Source organism: Amblyraja radiata, chromosome 1 (genome assembly GCF_010909765.2).
Source record: "Amblyraja radiata isolate CabotCenter1 chromosome 1, sAmbRad1.1.pri, whole genome shotgun sequence".
In the NCBI taxonomy this organism is placed as follows: domain Eukaryota; kingdom Metazoa; phylum Chordata; class Chondrichthyes; order Rajiformes; family Rajidae; genus Amblyraja; species Amblyraja radiata.
In genome coordinates, this window is record NC_045956.1 from 56847707 (window position 1) to 56873851 (window position 26145).

Consider the following 26145-nt stretch of genomic DNA (forward strand, 5'->3'; position numbering starts at 1 on the left):
TTATTCTTCCAGCCGTGTTCATTTGATTTTAGAGTCTCCCAAAATCTCCTATTTTTTTATATTTCAAAAATATAGTTTATTCATAGTAAAAAATATATTAACAATGGAAAACAATGCAAAGCCTTTCATATTCTTTGTGTTGGTCTGTGCATTCAGTGTTGCTGGTTTTATACATAATTGTACATGTACACAATACTTTGTACATTTGGCCTCTGGCATGATACCACCTTCTGATGTTTGAGGAGACCCCCTAGACTCAGACCCTCAAGGTCCACCTTAGACCCCCAAGACTCAGACCCTCAGTAACACCATTGCATAAGCACCTTGCATAGTGAAAAATCTTAAAGGGCCTGTCCCACTTAGGCGACTTCTTTGGCGAGTGCAGGAGACTCTGCGCTCGACACATGGTCGACACATGGTCGCAGGTGAGTCTCCTTCATGGTCGGGAGGAGTTCCTGCATTCTGGGAACTAGTTGTGGCCTCAGTATGGTCATCAACATTTTTTCAACATGGAGAAAATCGATACTTTTGTAGTCGTAGGTCTAGTCGTAGTCATAGGGGTTGCCATGTTATCGTAGGTAATCGTAGGTAGTCGTGATGGTCGTAGGTAGTCTTAGTTAAGTGCCTTTGCTGACCGGTCATTTTCATTGGCTCATCCCTAAAAAAAAAGGTATGTAAACAGCAGCACGTGATGCGCTGTCGTTCCAGCGCGCGGTCATTGCACAATATTTATTTCAGTGGATCAGACAGTGTAAGACATGGCTCCGAGGAGAAGGCTTCAGCGCAGGGGCAGGGCACAACCTTCAAAACCACCCACCAGGCTGTTCTCAACATTTGTTTTGTTTATAAGACTTTTGTATGTTTCATTACCAATAAAGGAAATCCCTGACTTTTTAACCTCAAATTGATGCATGAATATCATTCTTTTTCATAGTCGTCCCTTATGTCATCACTTTTATCTCATATTTAATTTCTCATATATTTAGATCATTGAAACACACACAAACGCAAGGAAGGAATGCACTGTATTTAAAGTTTGACTTTTCACATTTATTTTGATGAAGAAAACAGACACAAGCACTTCAAATGCACTGCATTTAAAATGATTTTATTTTTATACATCTCGAAAAAAGCAATGCACTGAATTTAAAAGAACATGTTTGAAAAATCTAACGTCATTATTGTAGGTGATCTTACGACTATAGAGTCGTAGCCAGTTGTAGCTTGTTGTAACTTGCTTTCTGTGATTGTGGGTGTAGTCGTCTGTAAGTCGAAGGTGGTCGTCTTCAGTTCTGTCTTCAGACTATTGGGTCGCCAATTGTCACGAGTACATCGGTGATTAAGTTGTAGATGGTCGTAGCTTGTCCTACATAGTCGTAAGATGTCTTCTACATAGTCAGATTCAGATTCAACTTTAATTGTCATTGTCAGTGTACAGTACAGAGACAACGAAATGCAGTTAGCATCTCCCTGGAAGAACGACATAGAATATGATTTCAATAAATAAATCTATTTATATGCATACAGTCATAGTGTTTTTCCTGTGGGAGGAGTGTCCGGGGGGGGAGGGGGGGGGGGGGGGGGGGGTGATTGGCAGTCACCGAGGTACAGTGTTGAGTAGTGTGACAGCCGTAGGGAAGAAGCTGTTCCTGGACCTGCTGGTCCGGCAACGGAGAGACCTGTAGCGCCTCCCGGATGGTAGGAGGGTAAACAGTCCATGGTTGGGGTGAGAGCAGTCCTTGGCGATGCTGAGCGCCCTCCGCAGACAAAAAGTCGTGGGATGCGTTTGATACATTCACTTTTTTGGCGATTCAACAAGACCATGACAGTCGTCTGCACTTGCAAAAGAAGTCGCCTAAGTGGGACAGGCCCTTAACTTAACTTGCAGCTACCCGAACACACACAATGTAGTGGTCCTTCCTCAAAGAGCCTTTGCATTTGCTGCACCAAGCTTCAGCGAGTCCCTCAGCACATTAGTGAACTCTAGGATTCCCTTCCCAACTCTCTCCGTCACTCCGATGTGTCTTAGTGGGTACCTTGAAGAGCAAGCTTCCGATTGTCTACCCTTGTATCCCATCGGTAGGCGCAGCACCACATTTTGTGTGTAGGAAGGAACTGCAGATGTTAGTTTATACTGAAAATAGTCACATAGTGCTGGATAAGGAACAGGCGACATTTTGGGTCGAGACTCTACTTCAGACTGAAGAAGGGTTCCGACCTGAAACGTTACCCATCCTTTTTCTCCAGAGTTACTGCCTGACCCCCTGAGTTACTCCAGCACTTTGTGTCGATCTTCACTACATTTTGTGTGATCGGGTAGTTGCAAGGTAAGTTAAGATTTTTCATTGTACAATGGACTGGCGTTACCAGTCTACAAATTTGGCCTCCAAATTTGAGGAAGGACATTCTTGCTATTGAGGGAGTGCATCGTAGTTTCACGAGGTTAATTCCCAGGATGGCGGGACTGTCATATGTTGATAGAATGGAGTGGCTGGGCTTGTATACTCTGGAATTTAGAAGAATGAGATGGGATCTTATTGAAACATATAAGATTATTATGGGTTTGGACACGCTAGAGGCAGGAAACATGTTCCCGATGTTGGGGGGAATAGTTGAATGTGTTGTTATCTAATTGAATGACTATACTTGTTCAAGAGAGTTCCTTTCACAGCGTGTGGAGAGTCTGTGTCAGGGGTAAAGTTGCGGGGAGGTCAGGAGTGTTGAGAAGGAGGCGGTCGGGGATAATGCCAGTAACTCACTCACTCATCGCTGCCGCAGCTCTCCGGGCGCGGAGCCACCGCATTGTAGCCGGGGATAGAAGCAGCTCGGGTGGCTGCGAGCGGCCGCCGGGCCGGACAGCGGAACCGGCTCCCGCTCACCTCTGGCAGTGGTCTCCATCTGAACACCGCTCACCTGCCGCTCGCCGGCTTCGCTCATGTCAGCCGCTTCCCGCAAATCCTTAAATTCCCACAGCCGAGTAACCTCAATCACGCTGTCGGAATTTAAGGATTTGCGGGAAGCGGCTGACAAGCGGCAGGAGAGAGGTTTTTAGACGGAGAGCTGCCAGAGGTGAGCGGGGGCCGGCAGAAGGCGCTGAGGTGGCGGCCAGTTCCGCTGTCCGGCCCGGCGGCCACTCACAGCCACCCGAGCTACTTCTCCCCCGCGGCCTCAATGCGGTGGCTCCGTGCAAGGAGCGTCGCAAGTGACATTATCCCGATCCCCTCCTTCACAACATTCGTGCCCTCCCCGCAACTTTACCCCGGGCCAGACTCCCCAAACGCTGTGAAAGGAGCTCTGCCCCCCCCCCCCCCCCTCCACCCACACCCCGGGAAATACGGTATTTAAAAAAAATAAAGCACCAAGAAATGTACTTACCACATCATCGGTACACGAACTCCATTCTTCTCTCTTTGTTTCATAGAAACATAGAAACATAGAAATTGGGTGCAGGAGTAGGCCATTCGGCCCTTCGAGCCTGCACCGCCATTCAATATGATCATGGCTGATCATCCAACTCAGTATCCCGTACCTGCCTTCTCTCCATACCCTCTGATCCCCTTAGCCACAAGGGCCACATCTAACTCCCTCTTAAATATAGCCAATGAACTGGCCTCGACTACCCTCTGTGGCAGAGAGTTCCAGAGATTCACCACTCTCTGTGTGAAAAAAGTTCTTCTCATCTCGGTTTTAAAGGATTTCCCCCTTATCCTTAAGCTGTGACCCCTTGTCCTGGACTTCCCCAACATCGGGAGTAATCTTCCTGCATCTAGCCTGTCCAACCCCTTAAGAATTTTATAAGTTTCTATAAGATCCCCTCTCAATCTCCTAAATTCTAGAGAGTATAAACCAAGTCTATCCAGTCTTTCTTCATAAGACAGTCCTGACATCCCAGGAATCAGTCTGGTGAACCTTCTCTGCACTCCCTCTAGGGCAATAATGTCCTTCCTCAGATTTGGAGACCAAAACTGTACGCAATACTCCAGGTGTGGTGTGTAAGATACACTTAAAATAATGACAATCCATATTTGAAAACCCCGCCAAGAAACTAGCGCTGCACATGCACAGTAGGCTGCAAAGGCAGAATTTCAGCTGCCTGCAGCCCCGCTTGTCATTGACGGCTTGAAGCAGCGCTGACAGCACGTGGGCTGCACAGACCTTTGCGTGTTACAAGTGCTGCGGATGAAAGGCACGGAGAATTATGCCTACCCAAGAGATCGATCTCCTAGATAGGCATAATTCTCCCATGCCTTTACTATTTATATTTAGTAATTACCATTTTATAATTTTATTCAGGGTAGGCAGTGCCTACCTTGTCTACCCTGACGGCACGTGCCTGGTTTTAAGTCACCCAAGCAAAATAAGTGCTGTTCCTGCAATTTGTTTGTGTGGCCTCTCTCTGGCTTGTGCTGTTGCTCCAGTCCAACCTGGCTTCTGCTGTCAGATGCTGCCATCTGCTGGTTTACAGTTGCATGAGCAACTGGGAACAGTTAGACTCGCCACCAATGTACTCTGAAAAGCCAAACAAATCACGAGTCAAGGGTTTAATTGTCACATGCAACAGGAACAGAACAATTACATTATTACTTGCTGCAGTTTCTTACAGACACATGAAAGCAACAACACAACAAATAAATATACAATAAACAATAATCGGGATGACAGATGGCACAATGGGCTAAGTGTTCGGCTGGCGACCGGAAGGTGGCCGGTTCGAATCCCGCTTGGAGTGCATACTGTCGTTGAGTCCTTGGGCAAGACACTTCACCCACCTTTGCCTGTGTGTGAATGTGTGTGAATGTGTGTGAGTGATTGGTGGTGGTCGGAGGGGCCGTAGGCGCAGAATGGCAGCCACGCTTCCGTCAGTCTACCCCAGGGCAGCTGTGGCTACAGAAGTAGCTTACCACCACCGAGTGTGACTGAGGAGTGAATGAATAATGCGATGTAAAGCGCCTTGAGTATTAGAAAGGCGCTATATAAATCCCATCCATTATTATTATTATTAATAATACAATAAATTATCAGTTATATTGGACATTCAGACTATAATGTAGTGCAGCCCTTATGTTAAGAGTCAAGAATCAAGTGTGTTTTATTGTCATATGTCCCAGATAGAAAAATGAAATTCTTACTTGCAGTAGCACAACAGAATATGTAGACATAGTACACTGTAAACAATATAATAAATGATAAAATAATATATAAAAACATTCACACCCAAAAACAAACAATAATCGTGCAAAAAAACCCAACTCCAGCACTTTGTGTCTATTTGCTAGACATAGCTTTGTGTTTTGGAACTCGAGATTCAAGATTCAAGATTCAAGAGAGTTTATTATCATGTGTCCCTGATAGGACAATGAAATTCTTGCTTTGCTTTAGCACATCAGAACATAGTAGGCATGACTACAAAACAGATCAGTGTGTCCATATACCATTATATAAATATATACACACATGAATAAATAAACTGATAGTGCAAATAACAGATAATGGGCTATTAAAGTTCAGAGTTTTTTCCGAGCCAAGTTTAATAGCCTGATGGCTGTGGGGAAGTAGCTATTCCTGAACCTGGTCGTTGCAGTCTTCAGGCTTCTGTACCTTCTACCTGAAGGTAGCAGGGAGATGAGTGTGTGGCCAGGATGGTGTGGGTCCTTGATGATACTGTTAGCCTTTTTGAGGCAGCGACTGCGATAGATCCCCTCGATGGAAGGGATTCTCTTTACAATTAATATTAATTCTCTTTACAATTAATCTGTTCCTTCTCATCATTTCCTAAGGGCTGATACCATGACACCCATCACCATGTTTATTGTGAGGCTTGCCTTTCATGGATAATGGTGGGGTGGGAAATTGCAACCTGCACGTGGTCTACCCTTTTTCGACGAATGCAATCAACTGGATGTGCACAAACAAATAGATCAAATAGAACAAGTTGACCTGCAACTTTAAGGGCCTGTCCCACTTTCACGACCTAATTCACGACCTTTTTTACTCGTGGACATTTTTCATCATGTTGAAAAAACGCCCCGACCTACTTGATGCCACGAGTACCTACGACTAGCATCACGACCTACCTCCGACCTACCTCCGACTTCCTACGACCTCCTACGACTTCGAGGCGACCATGCTGTGAGTATGAGTCAAGGGCAAACTCGGCAGAGGTCGTGAATTAGGTCGTGAAAGTGGGACAGGCCCTTTAGGCTGTGCACGCCATACGCAAGAAGAAGAAGATGGATAATTGTAATTGTGGGACACACAGGAGGACCACAGAATTTATTGCATACCATCCAAGTTGAAAGTAATGTCTCCTGCCTTGTTTGTTTACAGAAACTGGTGCGCGTATGTCCACACAAGACTCTCTCCTGTGGTGATAATGGAGAACGTGCAGACTCACATATTGTTACCAACAAGGTCATGTATCTTCAACACGGGAAAATGCCAGAGCAGGTATGTATCACTATTTGTTCATACAGAGTTGTCTTCATTGTTATTGGCGTTGGTTTATTATTTGGTATTGGTTTATTATTGTTACATGTACTGTGATACAGGCACTCCTCGTCTTACGTAATAGGCGACTTACATAAACTCGCACTTATGTAAGCAATTCTTTAAGCCCACAGCTTTCTTTCTGAGCTGCGCGCCTCGGTTGTTTGAGTAGCAATGCGCTACTGCCGTCACATGCGGCCATTTCCTCAAGCCAGTCAACTGTTCTTATGGATATTCCTACGTGGTCTCCACCTCGGTGTTCCCTCGTGGTCTCCTCTTCAGAGCACCCACCTGGTGTCCGTGTCAGAGCTCCCCCGTGGTCTCTGCGTTGGAGCTCCCACCTGGTCTCTGAGCTGGAGCTCCCACCTGGTCTCTGGGACGGAGCTCACCCATGGTCTCTGTGACAGAGCTCACCCATGGTCTCCGCTGCGGAGCTCCCACCTGGTCTCTATGACGGAGCTCACCCATGGTCTCTGTGACGGAGCTCACCCATGGTCTCTGTGATGGAGCTCACCCTTTGTCTCTGAGCTGGAGCTCCCCTCTGGTCTCTGCATCTGTACAGTGAAAAACTTTATTTTCCGTGCTGTACAGGCAAATCATGCCGTACATGAGCACATCAGGTAGTGAAAAAAGATAAAATAAATGAGCTGGAGTGGAGAGCAAACAGAGCTTTGTCTGTAGCTATAGTTACAGTTATAGCTACAGTGCAGATTTGCAACGTGCACGAGCTGCAGCAAGATAGAGTTGATGGAAATTCATTGTTGAGAGGTTAATTCAAGAGTCTGAGCACAATGGGGGAAGAAGCTGTTCTTGAATCTGGTTGTAATGCTTTCAAGCTTTTGTATCCTTGCCCGACATGAGAGGGGAGAAGAGAGAATGACAAGGGAATGAATGATGCTTAATATGTTTGCTCTTTTCCGAAATCAGTCTGAAGTGTAGATGGTGTTGGAAGGGGGGGGGGGGCATGAGGATATAGGGCGTCAAGGCAGTTTGCATGATGGACCAGGCTACGTCCACAATTTTCTGCAATTTCTTGAGTTCTTTGGCAGAGCATTAGCTACAACAAACTGTGATGCATCCAGAAAGGATGTTTGCTGTGGTGCACCGGTACAAATTGGGAAGGAGTCACTGGATATCTGTTGCATTTCCTTCACCTTCTGAAAAAGTAGAGGTGTTGGTGTGCTTCATTGGCCATAGCATCAATGTGGTTGGACCAGGACCAGGACCAGGACCAGGACCATGACCATGACCATGACCATGACCAGGACCAGGACCAGGACCAGGACCAGGACCAGGACCAGGACCAGGACCAGGACCAGGACCAGGACCAGGACCAGGACCAGGACCAGGACCAGGACCAGGACCAGGACCAGGACCAGGACCAGGACCATCTCCTCGCCATCATTGATACAGATTAGGGCGTGCACAGCATTCTGCTTCCTGAATTCAATGACCCGTTTCTTCATCTTAGTAACATTGAGGAAGAGGTTGTAATCTTGACACCATGCAACCAAGCTCTCTGGCATTCCACCATTATCAATTATTCAAAGACTGCGACACATTTATTGAGGTTGAAGGAAGATGTGATTTTAGACTTTAGACATACAGGGCTCTTCCAACATAGTAACCCAGCCACGAGTAAGAAGCAAAATTATATTGAAGATAGACACAAAATGCTGGGGCAGCTCAGCGGGACAGGCAGCATCACAAGATAGAATAAATGGTTGATGTTTCGGGTTGCGACCATCCTTCAGACAATACATGATTATATGTTGTGTAGGAAGGAACTGAGGATGCTAGTTTACACCGAAGATAGACATTAAAATGCTGGAGTAACTCGGCAGGACAGGCAGCATCTCTGGAGAGAAGGAATGGGTGACGTTTCGGGTTGAGACCCTGCATCAGGACTGAGAGTCAACTTGAAGACAGCTAGAGGGCGGCATAGTGGTGCACAGTAGAGTCACTGTCTTATAGCACCAGAGACCCAGGTTCAATCCTGGCTACGGGTGCTGTCGGTATGGAGGTTCAGTTCTCCCTGTGACCATGTGGTTTTCCACTGGGTGCTCCGGTTTCCTACCACATTCCAAAGACATACAGGTTTGTAGGTTAATTGGGTTCTGCTATAGTGCGTATGATAGAACTAGTGTACAGGTGACCGTGGTCGGTGCAGACTCAATGGGCCGAAGGGCCTGTTTCCAGGCAGTTTCGCGAAAGTAAACTAAACTAAACTAAGATATGCATCAGTCATTAGTTTATTTTCACGTGTACCGAGGTACAGTGAAAAGCTTTTGTTGCATGCTAACCAGTTAGCGGAAAGACAAAACATGATTACAACACACTATGGAATTTAACATGAACATCCCCCACAGCAGAATCAACATTTCCCACTGTGAGGGGAGACAATAAAGTTCAGACATCTTCCTCTTGTTCATCCATGGTCCAGTTGCAGCATTTAAAAGACATTTAGTTTAGTTTAGTTTAATTTAGGTTAGAGATTTAACGCAGAAACAGGCACTTTGGCCCACCGAGACTGCACCGACTATCAATCCCCACACACTAACACTATCTTACACACACTAGGGACAATTTTACACATACACCAAGCCAATTAACCTACATACCTGTACGCCTTTGGCTGTGAGAGGAGAAGATCTTGGAGAAAACCCACGTGGTCACGGGGAGAACGTACAAACTCCGTACAGACAGCACCCATATTCGGGATCGAAACCGGGTCTCCGGTGCTGCAAGCGCTGTAAGGCAGCAACTCTACCACTAAGCCACCGTGCTGCCCTAATTTAGATACGTACATGGATAGGAAATGTTCAGAGGTATATGGGCAAATGTGATTAGTGCAGATTGCATCTTTGCCGGCATGGATGACTTGGGCCAAAGGGCCTGTTTCCATACTGTATGACTCTATGGCTCCATGAAAACTTGATTCCAAATTTTGTCCAAAGCACATTTTGAGCTTGCAGCAGAGGATAAATCACCACTACTCAGCTGCTAACTACTCAGATTTGAAGTAATTTATAGCCACTCTGGGTGTACATGTTCAATGTGAAGTAATATATATGTGTTATTATTTATCTTCACACCCAGTGCAATACGCTGACTCTGTGTCACTTAGTTGTAAGTGAAGGGAAACAGTTTCCACCTGGCAGATAGCGATAGAGAATGAAATTGGATAGGAATGATAGCAGGAAAAGTAAGGGCATTTAGTTTGTAGAGATACAACCTGGAAACAGGCCCTTCGGCCCACTGAGTCCGCGCCGACCAACATTCACCTGTACAATAGTTCTATCCTACAAGCTAGGGACAATTTACAGAAGCCAATCAACCTATAAACCTGTACGCCTTTGGAATGTGGGAGGGGGGGGGGGGGGGAAACTGGAGCTCCTGGAGAAAGCCCATGTGGTCACAGAGAGAACATACAAACTTCATACAGACAGCTGTAGTCAGGATCGAACCCGGGTCTCTGTCGCTGAATGGTGGCAACTCTACCGCTGCGCCACTGTGCTGCTCTCTTATGCTCTGGTGTATGTTTATGAGGGGAATGGATGGGGTGAATACACAGTCTTTATCCCGGGGTCGGGGAATCAAAAACTAGAGACCATAGGTTGAAGGTGAGGGGGAAAAGATTTTATTGGAAACTGAGGGATACATTTTTCAATCAGAGGGTGGTTGGTATATGGAACCAACTGCCAGACAAAGTAGTTGAGACAGGTACAGTAACAACATTTAAAAGCCATTTTGGACAGGTCCATGGATAGAAAGGTTTAGAGGGATATGGGTCAAATGTGGGTAAATGGGACTAGTATAAATGGGGCATGTCGGTCGGCATGGACCAAGTTGGGCTGAAGGGCTTTTTTCATGGCGTATTACTGTATGACCTGAAAGGATATGAAAACATGCATAAACAACTCTATAACACCTTTGATAGGCCACGTTGCGAGTATTGTGTGCAGTTCTGGTCGCCCCATTATGGAAAGGATATGAAGGCTTGGAGATGGTGGAGAGAAGGTTCACTAGAATACTGCCTGGTTTAGAGGATATCAACCACAGGGAGAGGTTGGATTTGTGTTTTCTCTGGAAAGTCGGAGGTGGAGGAGAGACTTTATTTTAGACTTTAAACTTTAGAAATGCAGTGTGGGAACAGGCACTTCGGCCCACCGAGTTCGTTGTGACTAGCGATCACCCATACACTAGCGCTATCCTACACACTAGGGATGATTTACAATTCACAGAAGCTAATTAACCTTCAAACCTGCACCTCTTTGGAGTGTGGGAGGGAACTGGAGCACCCGGCTTAAACAGCTTTTTCTCTCTGTGTCTTTGGCCTTGTGAAGGAAGTTGTGTTAACAATCCATCACTAACAATAGTCGTGAGGATGAGGAATAGATGGGTGTCTATTGCCTTTGTGACTATGCCTCATCAGGGTGTTGCTACAGTGAAGGGAAGAGAAGAGAAATCATCCGGAAAATCTAGGAGTCCGCTTGTTCTTGTCAACACCATTCAACGTACACACATCCTCAAAATCACTGACATTTTCATTCTGGCAAAAAATTACACATTCAGCTTTCCGCTGCTTACAACTGCAATCAAATCCATTCACCTTGAAAGAGGAACAAGTGCCAAGTCTCTCCTTTGAGGCAGAGAGAAGCTAAAATAAAACAAACGTTAAATCTGATTTGCGATGAAATCAAATCTATTTTTTTATTTTTTTCTGCAGGAAATGAGCACAGATGTAATTACATGTCTAGTGGGCAGATGCACATTTAACCAGCCTATCTCCACATCTGTTTTGGTGCGGTGTCTGCATCTGTTAATCTTTATACTGAATAGAATCTCATACATATTTTATTACCTCAAATCTTCTTCTTTAGTATATATCATGGCTTGTTTGGAACCCTCCTGATAATGTAAGAAGGATCATTTCCTTTAATAATGTAAAATGCCTTAATTCATAAGACCAAAAGACATAAGAACAAAATTAGACAATTCAGCCCGTCGAGTTTAGTTTATTGTCACGTGTACCGAGGTAGAATTAAAAGCTTTTGTTGTGCGCTAACCAGTCACAAGAAAAACTGTACATGATTACAATCGAGCCATCCACAGTGTACAGATACATGATAAAGGTAATAACATTTAATGCTAGGTAAAGTCCAAGAGTCTCCACTGAGGTAGATAGTAGCTCAGGACTGCTGTTGTTGACAGGATGATTCAGTTTCAGTCTACTCCGCCATTCAATCATGGCTGATCCCTTTCCCTCTTAACCCCATTCTCCTGCCTTCTCCCCATAACCTTTGACACCCGTACTAATCAAGAACCTTTCAAACTCCATCTTAAAAATACCCAATTTTTGGCCACAGATTCTCGACCTTCTAACTAAATAAACTCTTCCTCGTCTCCATTCTGAAGGTACATCCTTTCATTCTGAGGCTGTGCCCTCTGGTTGTAGACTCTCCTATTCAATATATTCATACATCAGCACTGCATTGGAACAACTCTTTTGGCCCATAATATCTGTGCTGAACGTGATGCCAAGATATACTATTCTCATCTGCCTGTGCTTAGTCATAGTCATGCAGTGTGGATACAGGCCCTTCAGCCCAACTTGTCCAAGCTGACCAACATACCCCATCTACATTGGTCCCACCTGCCTCCGTTTGGCCCATATACCTCAAAAGCCATCCTATCCAAGTACCTGTCTAAACGTTGTGATAGTACCTGCCTCAACTACTTACTCCAGCACTCTTTATGTAAAAAATTGGCCCGAGTTCCTATTAAACCTTTTCCTCCTCACCTTAAACCTAAGTCCTCTGGTTCTTAATTTCCTTAGTCTGGGTAAAAGACTGTGAATTTGGCCTTTATAGTCCTCTCATGATCTTACCTCTATAAGATCACTTTATTAATATCAGATTAACAGCGCAAGAGCAGGCAGATTGTGGAAATAGAGTCAGACTAATGAAAGCTTAATGTGGGCTCTTGGATGATATGGTGACAGACACAGAGCAGGTGTGGTAGACATCTGCCTCAAGCAGAGTAAAATGGTGCAAAATACAAGCCAACAAATGCACAGAAGATTGTGATGGGTCCAGGAATCATTCAATGAGCCCTGAGACCACAGGCAATGTCAATAGGGAGATAGTAAGGCGAGTTTAGATTAGTTACGTTTAGTAACTGGAGCGCAATCCTGAGCAACAATCTACTTAATTGAAGATCCACGGACTATCTTTAATTGGACTTTACTGGACTTTACCTTGCACTAAACATTATGGTCTTTATACTGTGCACTGCGGACGGTTTGATTGGAAGTTTAGTTTAGTTTATTGTCACGTGTACTGAGGCACAGTGATCAGCTTTTGTTGCGTGCTAACCAGTCAGCAGAAAGACAATACATGATTACAATCAAACTGTCCGCAGTGTACAGTATAAAGACCATAATGTTTAGTGCCCATTACTGTTTGACACCTATATCAATGATTTGGATGAGAAAATTAACGTCAAATTAGCAAGTTGGCAGATGATATAAAAGTGGGTGGTTTTGCAGACAGTGAAGATGGTTGTGAAAAATTACAGCAGGATCTTGATCGATTGGCCAGGTGGGTTGAGGAATGGTTGATGGAATTTAATGCAGAGAAGTGTGAGGTGTTGCATTCTGAGAAGTCTAACATGGGCAGGATCTACACAGTAAATGGTAGGCCTCTGGGTAGTGTTGTAGAGTAGAGGGATCTAGGAGTACAGGTGCATGGTTCCTCGAAGGTGAACAGGGTGATCAAAAAGGCGTTTGGCACATTGGCCTTCATCAGTCAGTGTATTGAGTATAGAAGTTGGGAGGTCATGCTGCAGTTGTATAAGACGTTGGTGAGATCGCATTTAGAATTTTGTGTTCAGTTCTGGGCACCATGTTATGGATAAGGTGTTGTCAAGCTGGAAAGGGTTCAGAAAAGATTTACAAGGATGTTGCCAGGGCGAGAGGGTTTGAGCTATAGGAAGAGTTTGAGTAGGCTGGGATTCTATTACTTTGAGCGTAGGAGAATGAGGGGAGATCTTATTGAGGTGTATAAAATCATGAGAGGAATAGAACGGGTAGATACACAGAGTCTGTTGCCCAGAGTAGGTGAATTGAAGACCAGAGGACATAGGTTTAAGGTGAAGGGGAAAAGATTTAATAGGAATCTGATCGGTTACTTTTTCACACAAAGGGTGGTGGGGGAATGGAACAAGCTGCCAGAGGTGGTAGTTGAGGCAGGGACCATCCCAACATTTAAGAAACAGTTAGACCGGTACATGGATTGGACAGGTTTGGAGGGATATGGACCAAACGCAGGCAGGTGGAACTAATGTAGCTGGGACATGTTGGCTGGTGTGGGCAAGTTAGGCTGTAGGGCCTGTTTCGGCACTGTACCACTCTTTGACTCTACCACTCTGTGACTCTAATAGAGTCCGAGCCTGCTCAACCTCTCCCTACAGCTCAGACCCTCGAGTATTGGCAACATCCTCGTAAATTTTCTCTGTACCTTTTCCAGCTTGTCTACTTCTTTCCTATAAAGTCCGAAACTGAATACAATACTCTAAATGTACAAGAGGTGGGTGCAAAAGTGGGATAAGTCAAAGTTGAAGTCAAAGTCAATGTTATTAACGGAGAACAAGTTGATGATCGACATGGACTCAGTGGGCTGAAAGGCGTGTTTCTATTTTGTGTCATTCAATTCAATACAATTCAAAAGCACAATCTCTAAAGTGGTTCACCAGACTAAACAATTTGGATATTTCTGTTCATAGGCATCAGATTCAGAATCAACCCATTTACAGAATTAAACACAAGATAGTGACGTCATTGAACTGGAAATGCTGCCCTGGATATATTGGAGCTGACTGCCTACCTAAAGGTCAGTGGTAAACCAGTGAGAGGGTCTGATGCTGCTACATCGATGCATATACTGTAAGCCACATATCTCTCACGGTGATTTTCAGTCAGATTTCAGGCTTGTGTCACGGGAGATCTGGGGACAAGAAGCTGCGGCAAAGAGGTAGGTTTTAAAAAGCAGCTTAAAGACAAAATGGAGAGATTTAGGTGGGAACTCTCGAGGGACCCTCTGTTTTTGAAGGGATTATGTTGGGAGCCATAAACATGTGGTCTTCAGCTTTAATGAGAAGCACTCTGCGATGAACAGAGGAGACCCTGACTCTCAGTCTGAAGAAGGGTCTCGACCTGAAACCGCACCTATTCCGTTTCTCCAGAGATGCTGCCTGTCCTGCTGAGTTACTCCAGCACTTTGTGTCTATCTTCGAGATAGATTGTTGGTTTGATCCCGGTAATCCTGATCCCTATGTATCAATACCATTGTTATGTTTATCATTATTGTTTTTTGCTCTGTTTTTTATGTTTTATTTTTGCTTTTTTGGGAAAAAAAAAAAGAAGAAAAAAAAAGATTGTTGGTTTGAAATCAATGCAATTAAAATTCAGGCAGATTCTATAAAGTTCCTGCGATCTAGCCTGCCAAAAAATTAAGGCAACAATCTACCCTGAGCACACAAGGAACTGCAGGTGCTGGTTGACCAAAAATAAAAGACACCAAGTGCTGGAGTAACTCAGCGGGTCATCTCTGGTGGACATCAAGAGCAAGAATTGAATCCCAGCATCCCCTGAGGGTTGCTCCAGATTTATATTAACATTCTTTACGTGTGACCAGCTTTAACAGCAAGTGAACTAACACAATAGATTAGGCTGCATTTGGCAGGCAAAATTGCCTGTGACTCTGTGGCAGGGGATATCTGACACTGAAAACCACAAAGACAGCTATAGCCATACATTCAAACTGCGGTGACCAGGATTTTAGGTTTAAAGGTTTCCCACGTTCCTCCTTTAAACGTTACCACAGAATATTCAAACCAGTTGACTATAGCAGACCAAGTCTCATAGAGAAGATAGACACAAAATGCTGGGGTAACTTAGTGGGGCTGGCAGCGATATTAATATGGATTTCTCTCATTTCAAGTAACCCTTTGCTCTCCCTCTCTCTCTGTCCCTCCCCCACCCTGGCCATCCTACTAGTTTCACTGTCACACTTCTGTCTGAAGAAGGGTCTCGGCCTGAAACATTGCATGTCTCCTTCGCTCCATAGATGCTGCTGCACCCGCTGAGTTTCTCCAGCATTTTTGTGTACCTTCGATTTTCCAGCATCTGCAGTTCCTTCTTAAATAGTTTCACTGTCATCCTGCTTAGTCTCACTGTTTGTATCACTCATTATCACCTTTTCCACAGCCAACAATGGATCATTGTGGGCTCCACCTTTCCTTGATCATCTTTGCGGGCTTTGATTTGCTCTTTCCATAACTCTCATTCTTTGTAATATTTCTCACCTCGTTTCCCTCTCCCCTTCTCTGACCCAAAACGTCACCTATTCCTTTTCTCCAGAGATGCTGCCTGATCCGCTGAGTTGCTCCAACATTTTGTGTCTGTCTATGGCTCAAACCAGCATCTGCATTTTCTCCCTAAACACTTGGAGAGAAGATGTCTGATTGATCGTTTTAGTTTTAGTCCATTAGCAGAACACACATTGATGGGGAAAGGGGGGAGGAAACAAATGTTCTTAACATTTCCTTGATCTGCGTTCCTCCCTGCTGTTTGCGTAATCATTGCCATCCGCATTTTCCATGTCACTTTGCATACTAACTCTAATTACCCTGCTAAACTCGCACTACAGATAATAGTGGCATTTACCACCCATCAAGACAAGACACCAGTCCCTTCTCATTAGATTGTTAATGACACCAATGCAATTTTGTGTCAAGATAAAGCTATTGTACAAACATCTTGATGTGTCATTATGGTGCATGTGGTTTTTGTTATTTATCCCCATCCAAACTATTTTTTCCCGTTTTGAGTGTGCCCCCCCCCCCCCCCCCTATTATTGCCAACATTGCTTTGATCTGGACGAAATAAACCAATGGTTGAAGTCCTGCATAGATCCACACATGTTCATACACACTGAATTGTCCAATTTTAGTTAAACCTCCTTCCCTCCCACATTTTCTCCCCCTCCGTTTCATGTAATGATGCTCCACCCCAGTGCACGCCCATTTCTTCCACTATTCTGCCCCCCCCACCTTTGTTCCACACACCCCTCCCCTCCCACTTACATCACTCCCTTTGACTTCACATTCACTCTCCTTTCAGAGTGGCAAAATAGCGCAGCGCTAGAGTTGCCTCCTCACAGCGCCGGAGACCCAGGTTCGATCCTGACTACGGGTGCAGTCTGTACAGAGTTTGCATGTTCTCCCTGTGACCACGTGGGTTTTCTCTGGGTGCTCTGGTTTCCTCCCACATCCCAAAGATGTGTGGGTTTGTAGGTTAATTGGCTTCAGGAAATTGCCCCTAATGTGTAGGATGTGAAACTAGTGCAGAACTAGTGCACGGATGATCTTTAGTTGGGCGGACTCGATGGGCTGAAAGGTCTGTTTCCACGCTGTATCTCTAAACTGAACCAACCTAAACTAAATCCTCGTCTCTCCTTATCTGACACCCCTTTTGTCTCCTTGTCTCCTTTTATCCCCTATTGTCACCTTTTCATCTCTAGCCCTTGTCCACCCATCAAAATCTCTCAAAACCCCCTCACCTGTACCTGTATCACATCATTCGCTCAACCCAACATATGTCCCAAACAGAACAATGAAATTCTTACTTGCAGCAGCATAACAGAATATGTAAACATTGTACTCTGTAAACAATATAATTGTAGTTCAGTATATATATATATATATATATATATATATATATATATATATATATATATATATATATATATGTATATATGTATATATGCATACTTGTGTATTGTATGCAGAACAAAGAATGTCACTGTACAAAGTACATGTGACAACAAAGTATCAATATAATCAATATATATATATATTGATACTTTATAGTCACATGTACTTGGTACAGTGAAATTCTTTGTTCTGCATACAGTACATAAGTATGCAAAGAGTCGCCACGTATAGGGCGCCGAAAAGTTACAAAAGTGTTTAATATCGTCCCGATGATCCCTCTCCCTTCTCACCCGCTCCCACGCCAGATCCCTCTTTGTTTTCAGCAACCCCCACCCCCCATGCCATGAATGTTTTGCCAGGCTTTACCCTGCCCCACCTCATTTCTAACTTTCTTCCCCCTCCTACAATCAATTTGAAGAAGGTTCTTGACCCAAAACATGACCTATGGGCATCCTATAGAGATGCTGCCTGACCCAATGAGTTTCTCCAGCATCTTGTGTTTCTGCACAGATCCTTTCGGGGTAGGAAGAGCTCAGTTGCTTTTTCTACTCTGCGGATGCAGAATGGATTCTTGTGGCCCTGGACCCAAGAATCAGATGGTATTTGGAAGCATGCTCCCTCATCCTGCAACTCTGCAGTTTGACAGGACAAAACCCTATGAGTCTCATCCCAGTCAATCCCTCTTCTCCCCTCTCCCATCAGGCAAGAGGTACAGAAGTGTGAAAGCACACATCTCCAGATTCAGGGACAGTTTCTTCCCAGCTGTTATCCTGACCTCCCATTTACCTCATTGGAGATCCTTGGACTATCTTTAATCGGACTTTACTTGACTTTAATTAACCCAGTACGTTATTTCCTTTATCCTGTATCTGTACACTGTGGACAGCTTGATTATAATCACTAATCAGGCATAGTCTTTCCGCTAACCTTGGTACATGTAAACTAAACTAAACTAAACTAATTGCTGCAGTCAGCAATCTTTCATTGGTGGGACGCCATTTGGAGTATTGTGTTCAGTTTTGGCTACCCTGCTATGGAAAGGATGTCATTACGCAGGAAAGAGAGAAAATGGGGTTGCTCTGAGTGTTAGCATAGGCTCAATGGGCCAAATGGACTCATACGCGAAGAATGAAAAATCTCCATGCACACAGCATCTGGGATTTTGAGGAACCAGGGTCTCTGGCCATTTAAGGCAGAAGCTTTAGCAACCGTTTCACTGTGTCGCAATTTGGGAGAAGAGATAAGAAGAAATATATTCACAGAAGGAAAGGGTACAGAGAAGATTCACGAGGACCTGAGGGCCTGAGCGGAGGGAGAGGTTGGAAAGGTTCCCACTTTATTCCTTGAAGTGCAGGAGGCTGAGAGGTGATCTTATAGAGGTGAGTAAGATCACGAGGGGACCAGATAGGGCGAGTGTTTTTCCAAGAGTAAGGGAATCAAGAACCAGAGGACACGAGTTTAAGGCGAGAGGGGAAAGATTTAATAGGAACCGGTGGGGCAAACTTTGCACACAGCAGATGCTGGATATATGGAACAAGCCAAAGTAATTGGGGCAATTATTATAACACAATTTTAACAGATACCTGGATAGGTACATGGATAGGAAATGTTTAGATGGATAGTGGGCACATGTGGGCAAATTGAACTAGCAGAGATGGGCATCTTGGTTGGCATGGACAAGTTGGGCAAGGGCCTGTTTGAGTGTCATGTGACTATGACTCTGTGCCTCTTAAGAAGAGACTGGTATTTTGGGGTATCCAACATGCTTAGCTAGCCGAACCCCATCAGCAAGTCATAGTTCTCTATCTCAGTCTGCCTGCTTTCCTTTGGTGTCGCTGACAGGCACGTGGGAACACAAACAAAAGGTCATCGTAGAAAGCATTTTATTGTGATGTATCACAGCATGTTTTGGGAAGAGCGCCATCCAAGATCGCAAGTAATTGCAGGGAATTGTGGATGCAGCCCAAACCATCACGCAAACCAACTTCCCTTCCATTGACCCAATTTACACCCCACGCTACCTCAGCAAGGCCAGCAGCACAATCAGGGACGAGTCTCACCAGGTCACTCCCTCTTCAAGAGGCAAGGCAAGAGGTACAGATGTGTAAAAACGCATCCGGATACAGGGGCAGTTTATTCCCAGCCTTTATTAGGCAACTGAACCATCCTATCAACAATTAGAGAGCGGTCCTGAACTCCCATCTACCTCACTGGATACTCTTGGACTATCTTTAATCGGAATTTACTGAACTTTATTTTGTTCTAAATATTATTCCCGTTATCATGTGTTTGTACATTGTTATTGTAAATCATGTATAGTCTTTCTACTGACTGGTTATTAGAAAAAGAGGAAGTGAGAAGAGGGTGAGACTGGCCCTTGATTAAGCGGGTGGCCTTGCCAAGGCAGCATGATGTGTACATGGAGTCAATGGAAAGGAGGGTTGGTAAATATTCCACCTCCTAAACCTCTCCGTAATTCCGAGGCTCACATCTCCCTGCACGGAAGTTCATTTATCATTCTGTCGCTTGGAACCTGGAAGAGCCTCCAGACCCTCCAGCTGCTGCCAGAACATTGGATCCAGCATCATCCTGATGAAGCACACGGAAGCTTGCAATAAAAACTGGAAACACTCAGCAGGTCCGGCAGCATTGGTGGAGCGAGGAACAGAGCAAATGCTTCAGGTTAAAGACACCTCATTAGGAATCAGTGCGGGCAAAGGGCCCGTGACCTGAAAAAATAACAGTATTTCACTGTCTGCAGATACTGCCTGACCTGCTCAATATTTACAGCATTTCCTGCTTTTATTTCGGATTTCCAACAACTGCAGGTTTTTTTAAATTTACATATTTACATGGAAACTTGTACCATGCCTTGTACATACACACACAGACAGAAAGGACACATCCACACACTCACATATACCCATACATGTGCACGTGGGCACACATACACACACACGGAAGCATGCACCCGCACACACACACCCAGAGCGCGCGCACACACACGAGCACACGCACACACACAGAGCACACACATGCGTCACACACAGAGCACACACATGCGTCACACACAGAGCACACATACACACATATATATTCGCACACACAGAACACACACACACACACACACCCACACACAGAGCACACACTCACCCCCCCACACACGCACCCGCACTTACACATACACACAGTGCGCACACACACACACGCATGCACACAGAGCGCACGCACACACACACATAAATACACACTAGAGCACACACACATACATACACCCTAGAGCACACACACACACACACATATACATACACACTAGAGCACACACACACACACACACACACACATACATACACACTAGAGCACACACAAACCCTCGCGTACACACACAGAGCACACACATACATACATACACACTGGAGCGCACACACAAACAGAGTGCACACAAACCAAAACACAGCACACGCACACACATATACAGAGCACACACCCGCGCACACACACACACATACCATTGGGTACTTGCGAAGACTCAATCTCAAACTTTCTGTATTAATCACAGATTCTTTGAAGAGACAAGCGGAGGAGAACCAAGCTGAGAGTCAGAGAACGGGTGCAGATCTCCCCAAGTATCCTCAACCCCACTATGATCAAGGTTAGCTGCACTTAGTGTTATTTGGTATTATTTCACCGCAAGAATTAAAGCTTTTAAAGGAAACCTAATACAGAGATAATTTCCATTGTGGCAAAGGATTAGCTGCTTTATTTATTCACTTCCAGGACCTAAGTAAATGCATTTCATTTATGGAAGGGGTTTGAGTACTGGATGTATTCACTTACAGGTCCTGGTCATAAGGTGTGCCATGTAAATAAGGGCATCTCACAGTGATGCAGTGGTTGTAGCTGCTCTCTCACAGCGCCAGAGACCCGGGTTCAATCTTGACCTTGGGTACTGACAGTGTGCAGTTTGCCTGTCCTCTCTGTGACTGCTCTGGTTTCTTCCCACTTCCCAAAGATGTGTGGGTTTCTAGGTTATTTGGCCCCTGTAAATTGCCCCTCGTGTGAAGAGAGAAGATGAGAGAGTGGGATAACATAAAACTAGTGCGAACTAGTTGATGGTCTGCGTGGACTCGGTGGGCTGAAGGGCCTGTTCCATGCTGTATCTCTAAAGTAACCTAAAATATGTTTACAGCATTTGACAGCGTAGATTGCAAAATGCTATTTCCTCGCATCAGGGGATTAGAAAAAAGGCAGGCTCACATTAATGTTTGAGTGGGGTCATTTTAAGTGATCGCACCTTTTCCCTCCAAAGATGGTGGGAGTGTAAATCTTCTCCCATGAAAAGTGTTGTAGGAAAAATCAAAAATTTCAGAACAGAGATCAACAGATATTGTTGGTGCCAGGCAGATTATAAAATGATGGAAGCAAGGAAGGTAAATGGATCTGACATATCAGCCTTGCGGAGTGAATGACAGAACAAGGTGGAAGGGCTGAATGGCCTACTCTTCCTTTGTAAGGATGGCACCTGCAACGTTTAGGGCAGCACGGTGGTGCAGCGGTAGAGTTGCTGCCTTACAGTGCCGGACACATGGGTTAGGTCCTGACTAATGGTGCTGTTTGTACATTCTCCCTGTGACCCCGGGTGCTCCGGTTTCCTCCCACACTCCAAATATGTGTAGGTTTGTAGGTTAGTTGGCTTTGGTAAAAATTATAATTAGTCCCTATTGTGTAGGATAGTGCTAATGTTCGGGGATTGTTGGTCAGCGCAGACTTTGCGGGCTGAAGGGCCTGTTTCCGCGTTGTATTTCTAATCTAAATTAAATAAAAACTAAACTAAAGGATTCTGTAGTACCATGCAGTGCAAACTTATCCTTTTTTATTGAAGATGACGGTCAAATGTTCACTCCTTGAGTTCTCTGAGATACGTGTTTTGATGGATGGAGTGATGTGAGAAAAGGGCTTAAGTACATTATATCACTAGATATCCTATCGCAAAAGATGGTGGGTGTATGGAACAAGCTGTCGGAGGAGATGGTTGCGACAGGGACTATCACAATGTTTAAGAAACATATAGACAGGTACACGGATAGGATCGGTTTAGAGCGATATGGGCCAAATGCAGGCATGTGGGACTAGCGTAGATGGGGCATGTTGGTCGATGTAGGCAAGTTGGGCAGAAGGCCCATTTCCACACTGTATTACTGATTCTGAAATGAATCAGCGCAGCGGGTAGAGATACTGCCTCACAGCACCAGAGAGCCGGGTTTGATCCTGACCTCGGGTGCTGTCTATGTGTAGTTTTAGTTTAGTTTTGCTTAGCACATTCTCCCTGTGACCACGTGGGTGTCCTCTGGGTGCTGCAGTTCCCATCCAATTTCCAAAGACGTGCAGGTTTTTAGGTTAATTGGCCTCTGTAATTTGCCCCTGGCGTACAGTGAGTGGATATGAAAGTGAAAGTAACATAACGAATAACATTCCAAAATGATTAAAAAGGCTAATTAAGACAAACAATATTAGAAATAATTAAAGGCATGAATGATGGTGAAATAACAAAACGGAATAAGCCAGCACAGTGGCGCAGCTGGTGGAGCTACTGCCTCACAGTGCCAGAGACTTGGGTTCATAACCCTGATCTCAGGTGCTGTCTATGTGGAGTATGCGCGTTCTCCCTGTGACCATGTGGGCTTCCTCGGAGTGCGATGGTTTCCTCCCACATCCCAAAGATGTGCGGGTTTGTAGGGTAATTGGCCTCGTGAAATTGACCCAAGTTTGCAGGGAGTGGATGAGAAAGTGGGATAACATCGCACTAGTGTGAACCGGTGATTGATGGTAGGTATAGACTCAGTGGGTCTAAAGGCCTGTTTTCATGCTGTATCATTCAATCAATCTTAAAACTCAGGTAGAAGATACAGTATGCTGGATTATCTCAGTACAGTATTTTGTGTTTTCTTCCTTGTTTCTGTATAACTCAGGTTCTTTAAGTTTAGGTTAGTTGAGTTTAGTTTAGAGATTCAATGCGGAAACTGGCCCTTCGGCCCACCGAGTCCAGCAATCCCCGCACACTAACACTATCCTGCACACTAGGGACACTTTTACAACTTTATCAAACCCTACAACCCTGTACGTTTTGTTGTATGGGAGGAAATCGGACCATCCGGAGAAAACACATGCAGGTCACGGGGAGAACGTACAAGTTCTGTCCAGACAGCATCCGTAGTCAGGATCGAACTTGGGTCTCTGATGCTGTAACTCTACAGCTGCGCCACCGTGCCGCCATTCTTATTCAGCCAAGGAATTGACTTATAGTGCCATAGCGAGTTGATGAAAAACTGATTCAAATGTGCAAACTTTGCAGTTGATATACCCCGCGTCTGGTTCAGAAAGCAATTACCTGCAAACGCATTAAGCTAATTAGTATCAAGATAACGTGATGCAAAACAAATTGTAAACATCCCATCACAAGGTCAAGGAATGTCAACACTAAACTAAACTGGGAAACAGCCAATTACAGCATCAGAGCAAAACACATGTGGGAGGAATAAACAACTGTGTCTGTCGTGAGAGAGAGAGAGAGAGTCCATCAGCACCATTCAAGCTGCCCAATTTGCTAATTGAAGGATCTCGCAACTTGAGCAGCAGGTCCAAACTTACGTCCCCAAACTGAAACACAAGAGTTCAGAGTTCTCAATGATTCAATACTTTATTGTCACATGTGAAATGGTTTGTTTTGCATATGACCTGCTAAAATCATACAGCGGATCTCACCTTGGTCATACATGAGTGTCGCCGTCTTTCTGGCGCTGACAAAGTTCTTTAAAATTCACTGAGCAATCCCATCTACTGCCTGCAGCCGCACGTGGCAGCCCCCCCCCCCCCCCCCCTTTGTTCTCTGTAGACCCCCTCTCCCGCTGGGTCGCCATCGTTCTTGCAGTGCCCCCCGTGTAAACTGGATACCTTCTCCCGTGCCAAATTACAAAAGGGTATTAATCCTCTGCTCACAACAGAATCATGACAGACTAATACATAAAAACCGTAACAGGACAGCACAGTGCCGCTGCCGATAGAATATCCTGGAAAAGGCTGCAGAACAACAGGAACAGGAAACTTCTGGCACCAACCTCAGCAGCACGGTGGTGCAGTGGTAGAGCTGCTGACTCACAGCGCCAGACACCCGGGTTCGATCCTGATCTCGTGTGCTGTCTATGTGGAGTTTGCACATTTTCCCTGTGACCGCATGGGTTTCCTCTGGTTGCTCCGGTTTCCTCCCACATCTCAAAGACTTGTGGGTTTGTGGGTTAATTGGCCACTGTAAATTGCCCCTAGTGTTTACAGAATAGATGAGAAAGTGGATAATATAGCTATAGTGAACCAGTGACTGATTTTCAGCATGGACTCGGTCGGCCAAAGGGCCTGTCTTCCATGCTGCATCTCTTAATTAAACTAAACCAAAGAAAACAAAATAGAGGGCAGGAGTGGGCCTCAGCTTCTCATAGCTGTTTCACCGTTAAATATGTTGATTGATTTATTTCTCAACCACTCCCCACACATTAGGGACAATTTATAGAGTCCAATTAATCTTCAAACCTGCACATCTTTGGGATGTGGGAGGAAATCAGAGAACCCAAAGGGAATCCAAGTGGTCACAGGGAGAATGTGCAAACACCACACAGACAGCACCTGCAGTCAGGATCAAACTCGGGTCTCTGGTGCTGTGAGGCAGCAACTCTACCACCCATCTTCGTTAGAAATTCACAAAACTTGAGCTTCTGCTCACACTCTTGAGATAATTTCCTTCCTTTTCCCATTTGTGGCGGCATGGTGGTGCAACAGTAGAGTCACTATCTTACAGTGACAGAGACACAGTTTACAACCTAACTACCAGTGCTGTCTGTGTGGAATTTGTAACTTTACCCCATGACTGCGTGAATTCTCCTTGGGTCTTCCTGTTTCCTCCAGGACTCCAAACACGTGCAATTGGCTTTGATAGATTGTAAATTGTTCCCAGTGTGTTTAGGATAGTGTTAGTGCAGGGGGTGATCGCTGGCCGGCACGGACTCGGTGGGGTGAAGGGCCTGTTTCTGCACTGTATATCTGACGTCTAAAGTCATTGCTGCCCATCATTTGGTTGAGATAATTTAGTTGGGAGAACACTGATAATATATTTTGATAAGTGGCTTTGAAAAAAGCAAATCAATATAAAGATTTAATTGTATGATAAAGGAGATCCGTTCAATTCATTAGACCAGGGTCCTGGGAGAATGTCGACACACCAGCTGCGTATATGTCTAATGTCCTTAGTCGTGTAATGGTGATTGATGGCAGAACCCTTATTCGCAGCACGTCAAAGATTATTCCACCTTGCAGTATCTTGACATTTAATTCAAATGCATCTTTAGGGATGATATTTGTGTTTTACTTGCACGGTAAGTTCAAAATGCAAATCCCGCAGTGCAGGTTTGGCAGTTTCTCATTTAGAATTGGAAGAGAAGGGAAGCCATTGACATTTAAGCAAAGTGTATGGTTGGAGATGATTGTATGTTTGGGCGGCACAGTGGCGCAGCAGTAGAGCTGCTGCCTTACAGCGCCAGAGATCCAGGTTCAATCCTGACTATGGGTGATATCTGTGTGGAGTTTGTCGGTTCCCCCCCTGACCTCGTGGGTTTTCTCCCGGTGCTCTGGTTTCCTTGTACCCTCCAAAGGTGTACAGGTTTGTAGGTTAATTTGGCTTTGGTAAAAATTGTAAAATGCTCCTAGTATGTAGGATAGTGCTGGTGTATGGGGATAGCTGGTCGACATGGACTCAGTGGGCTGAAGGGCCTGTGTCCATGCTGTATCTCTGAACTAAACTATATTGACAAGCGTGGGGGTCATTCACAGATGGTAGTC

At 44.9% G+C, this 26145-nt stretch overlaps 1 protein-coding gene across 2 annotated transcripts in view; it reads left to right on the plus strand.

Moving 5' to 3' along the window:
• mmrn1 (multimerin 1) overlaps positions 1–26145 on the plus strand; it is a 43797-nt gene that overhangs the window by 2456 nt on the left and 15196 nt on the right. Inside the window, exons 2-4 of one of the 2 annotated variants that reach the window (XM_033022358.1) lie at positions 6328–6447; positions 14272–14378; positions 20822–20914. In XM_033022358.1, coding sequence (XP_032878249.1) covers positions 6328–6447; positions 14272–14378; positions 20822–20914 — 320 coding nt within the window. The remainder of the gene's footprint in view (positions 1–6327; positions 6448–14271; positions 14379–20821; positions 20915–26145) is intronic. The other variant, XM_033022367.1, reaches the window with a different exon arrangement.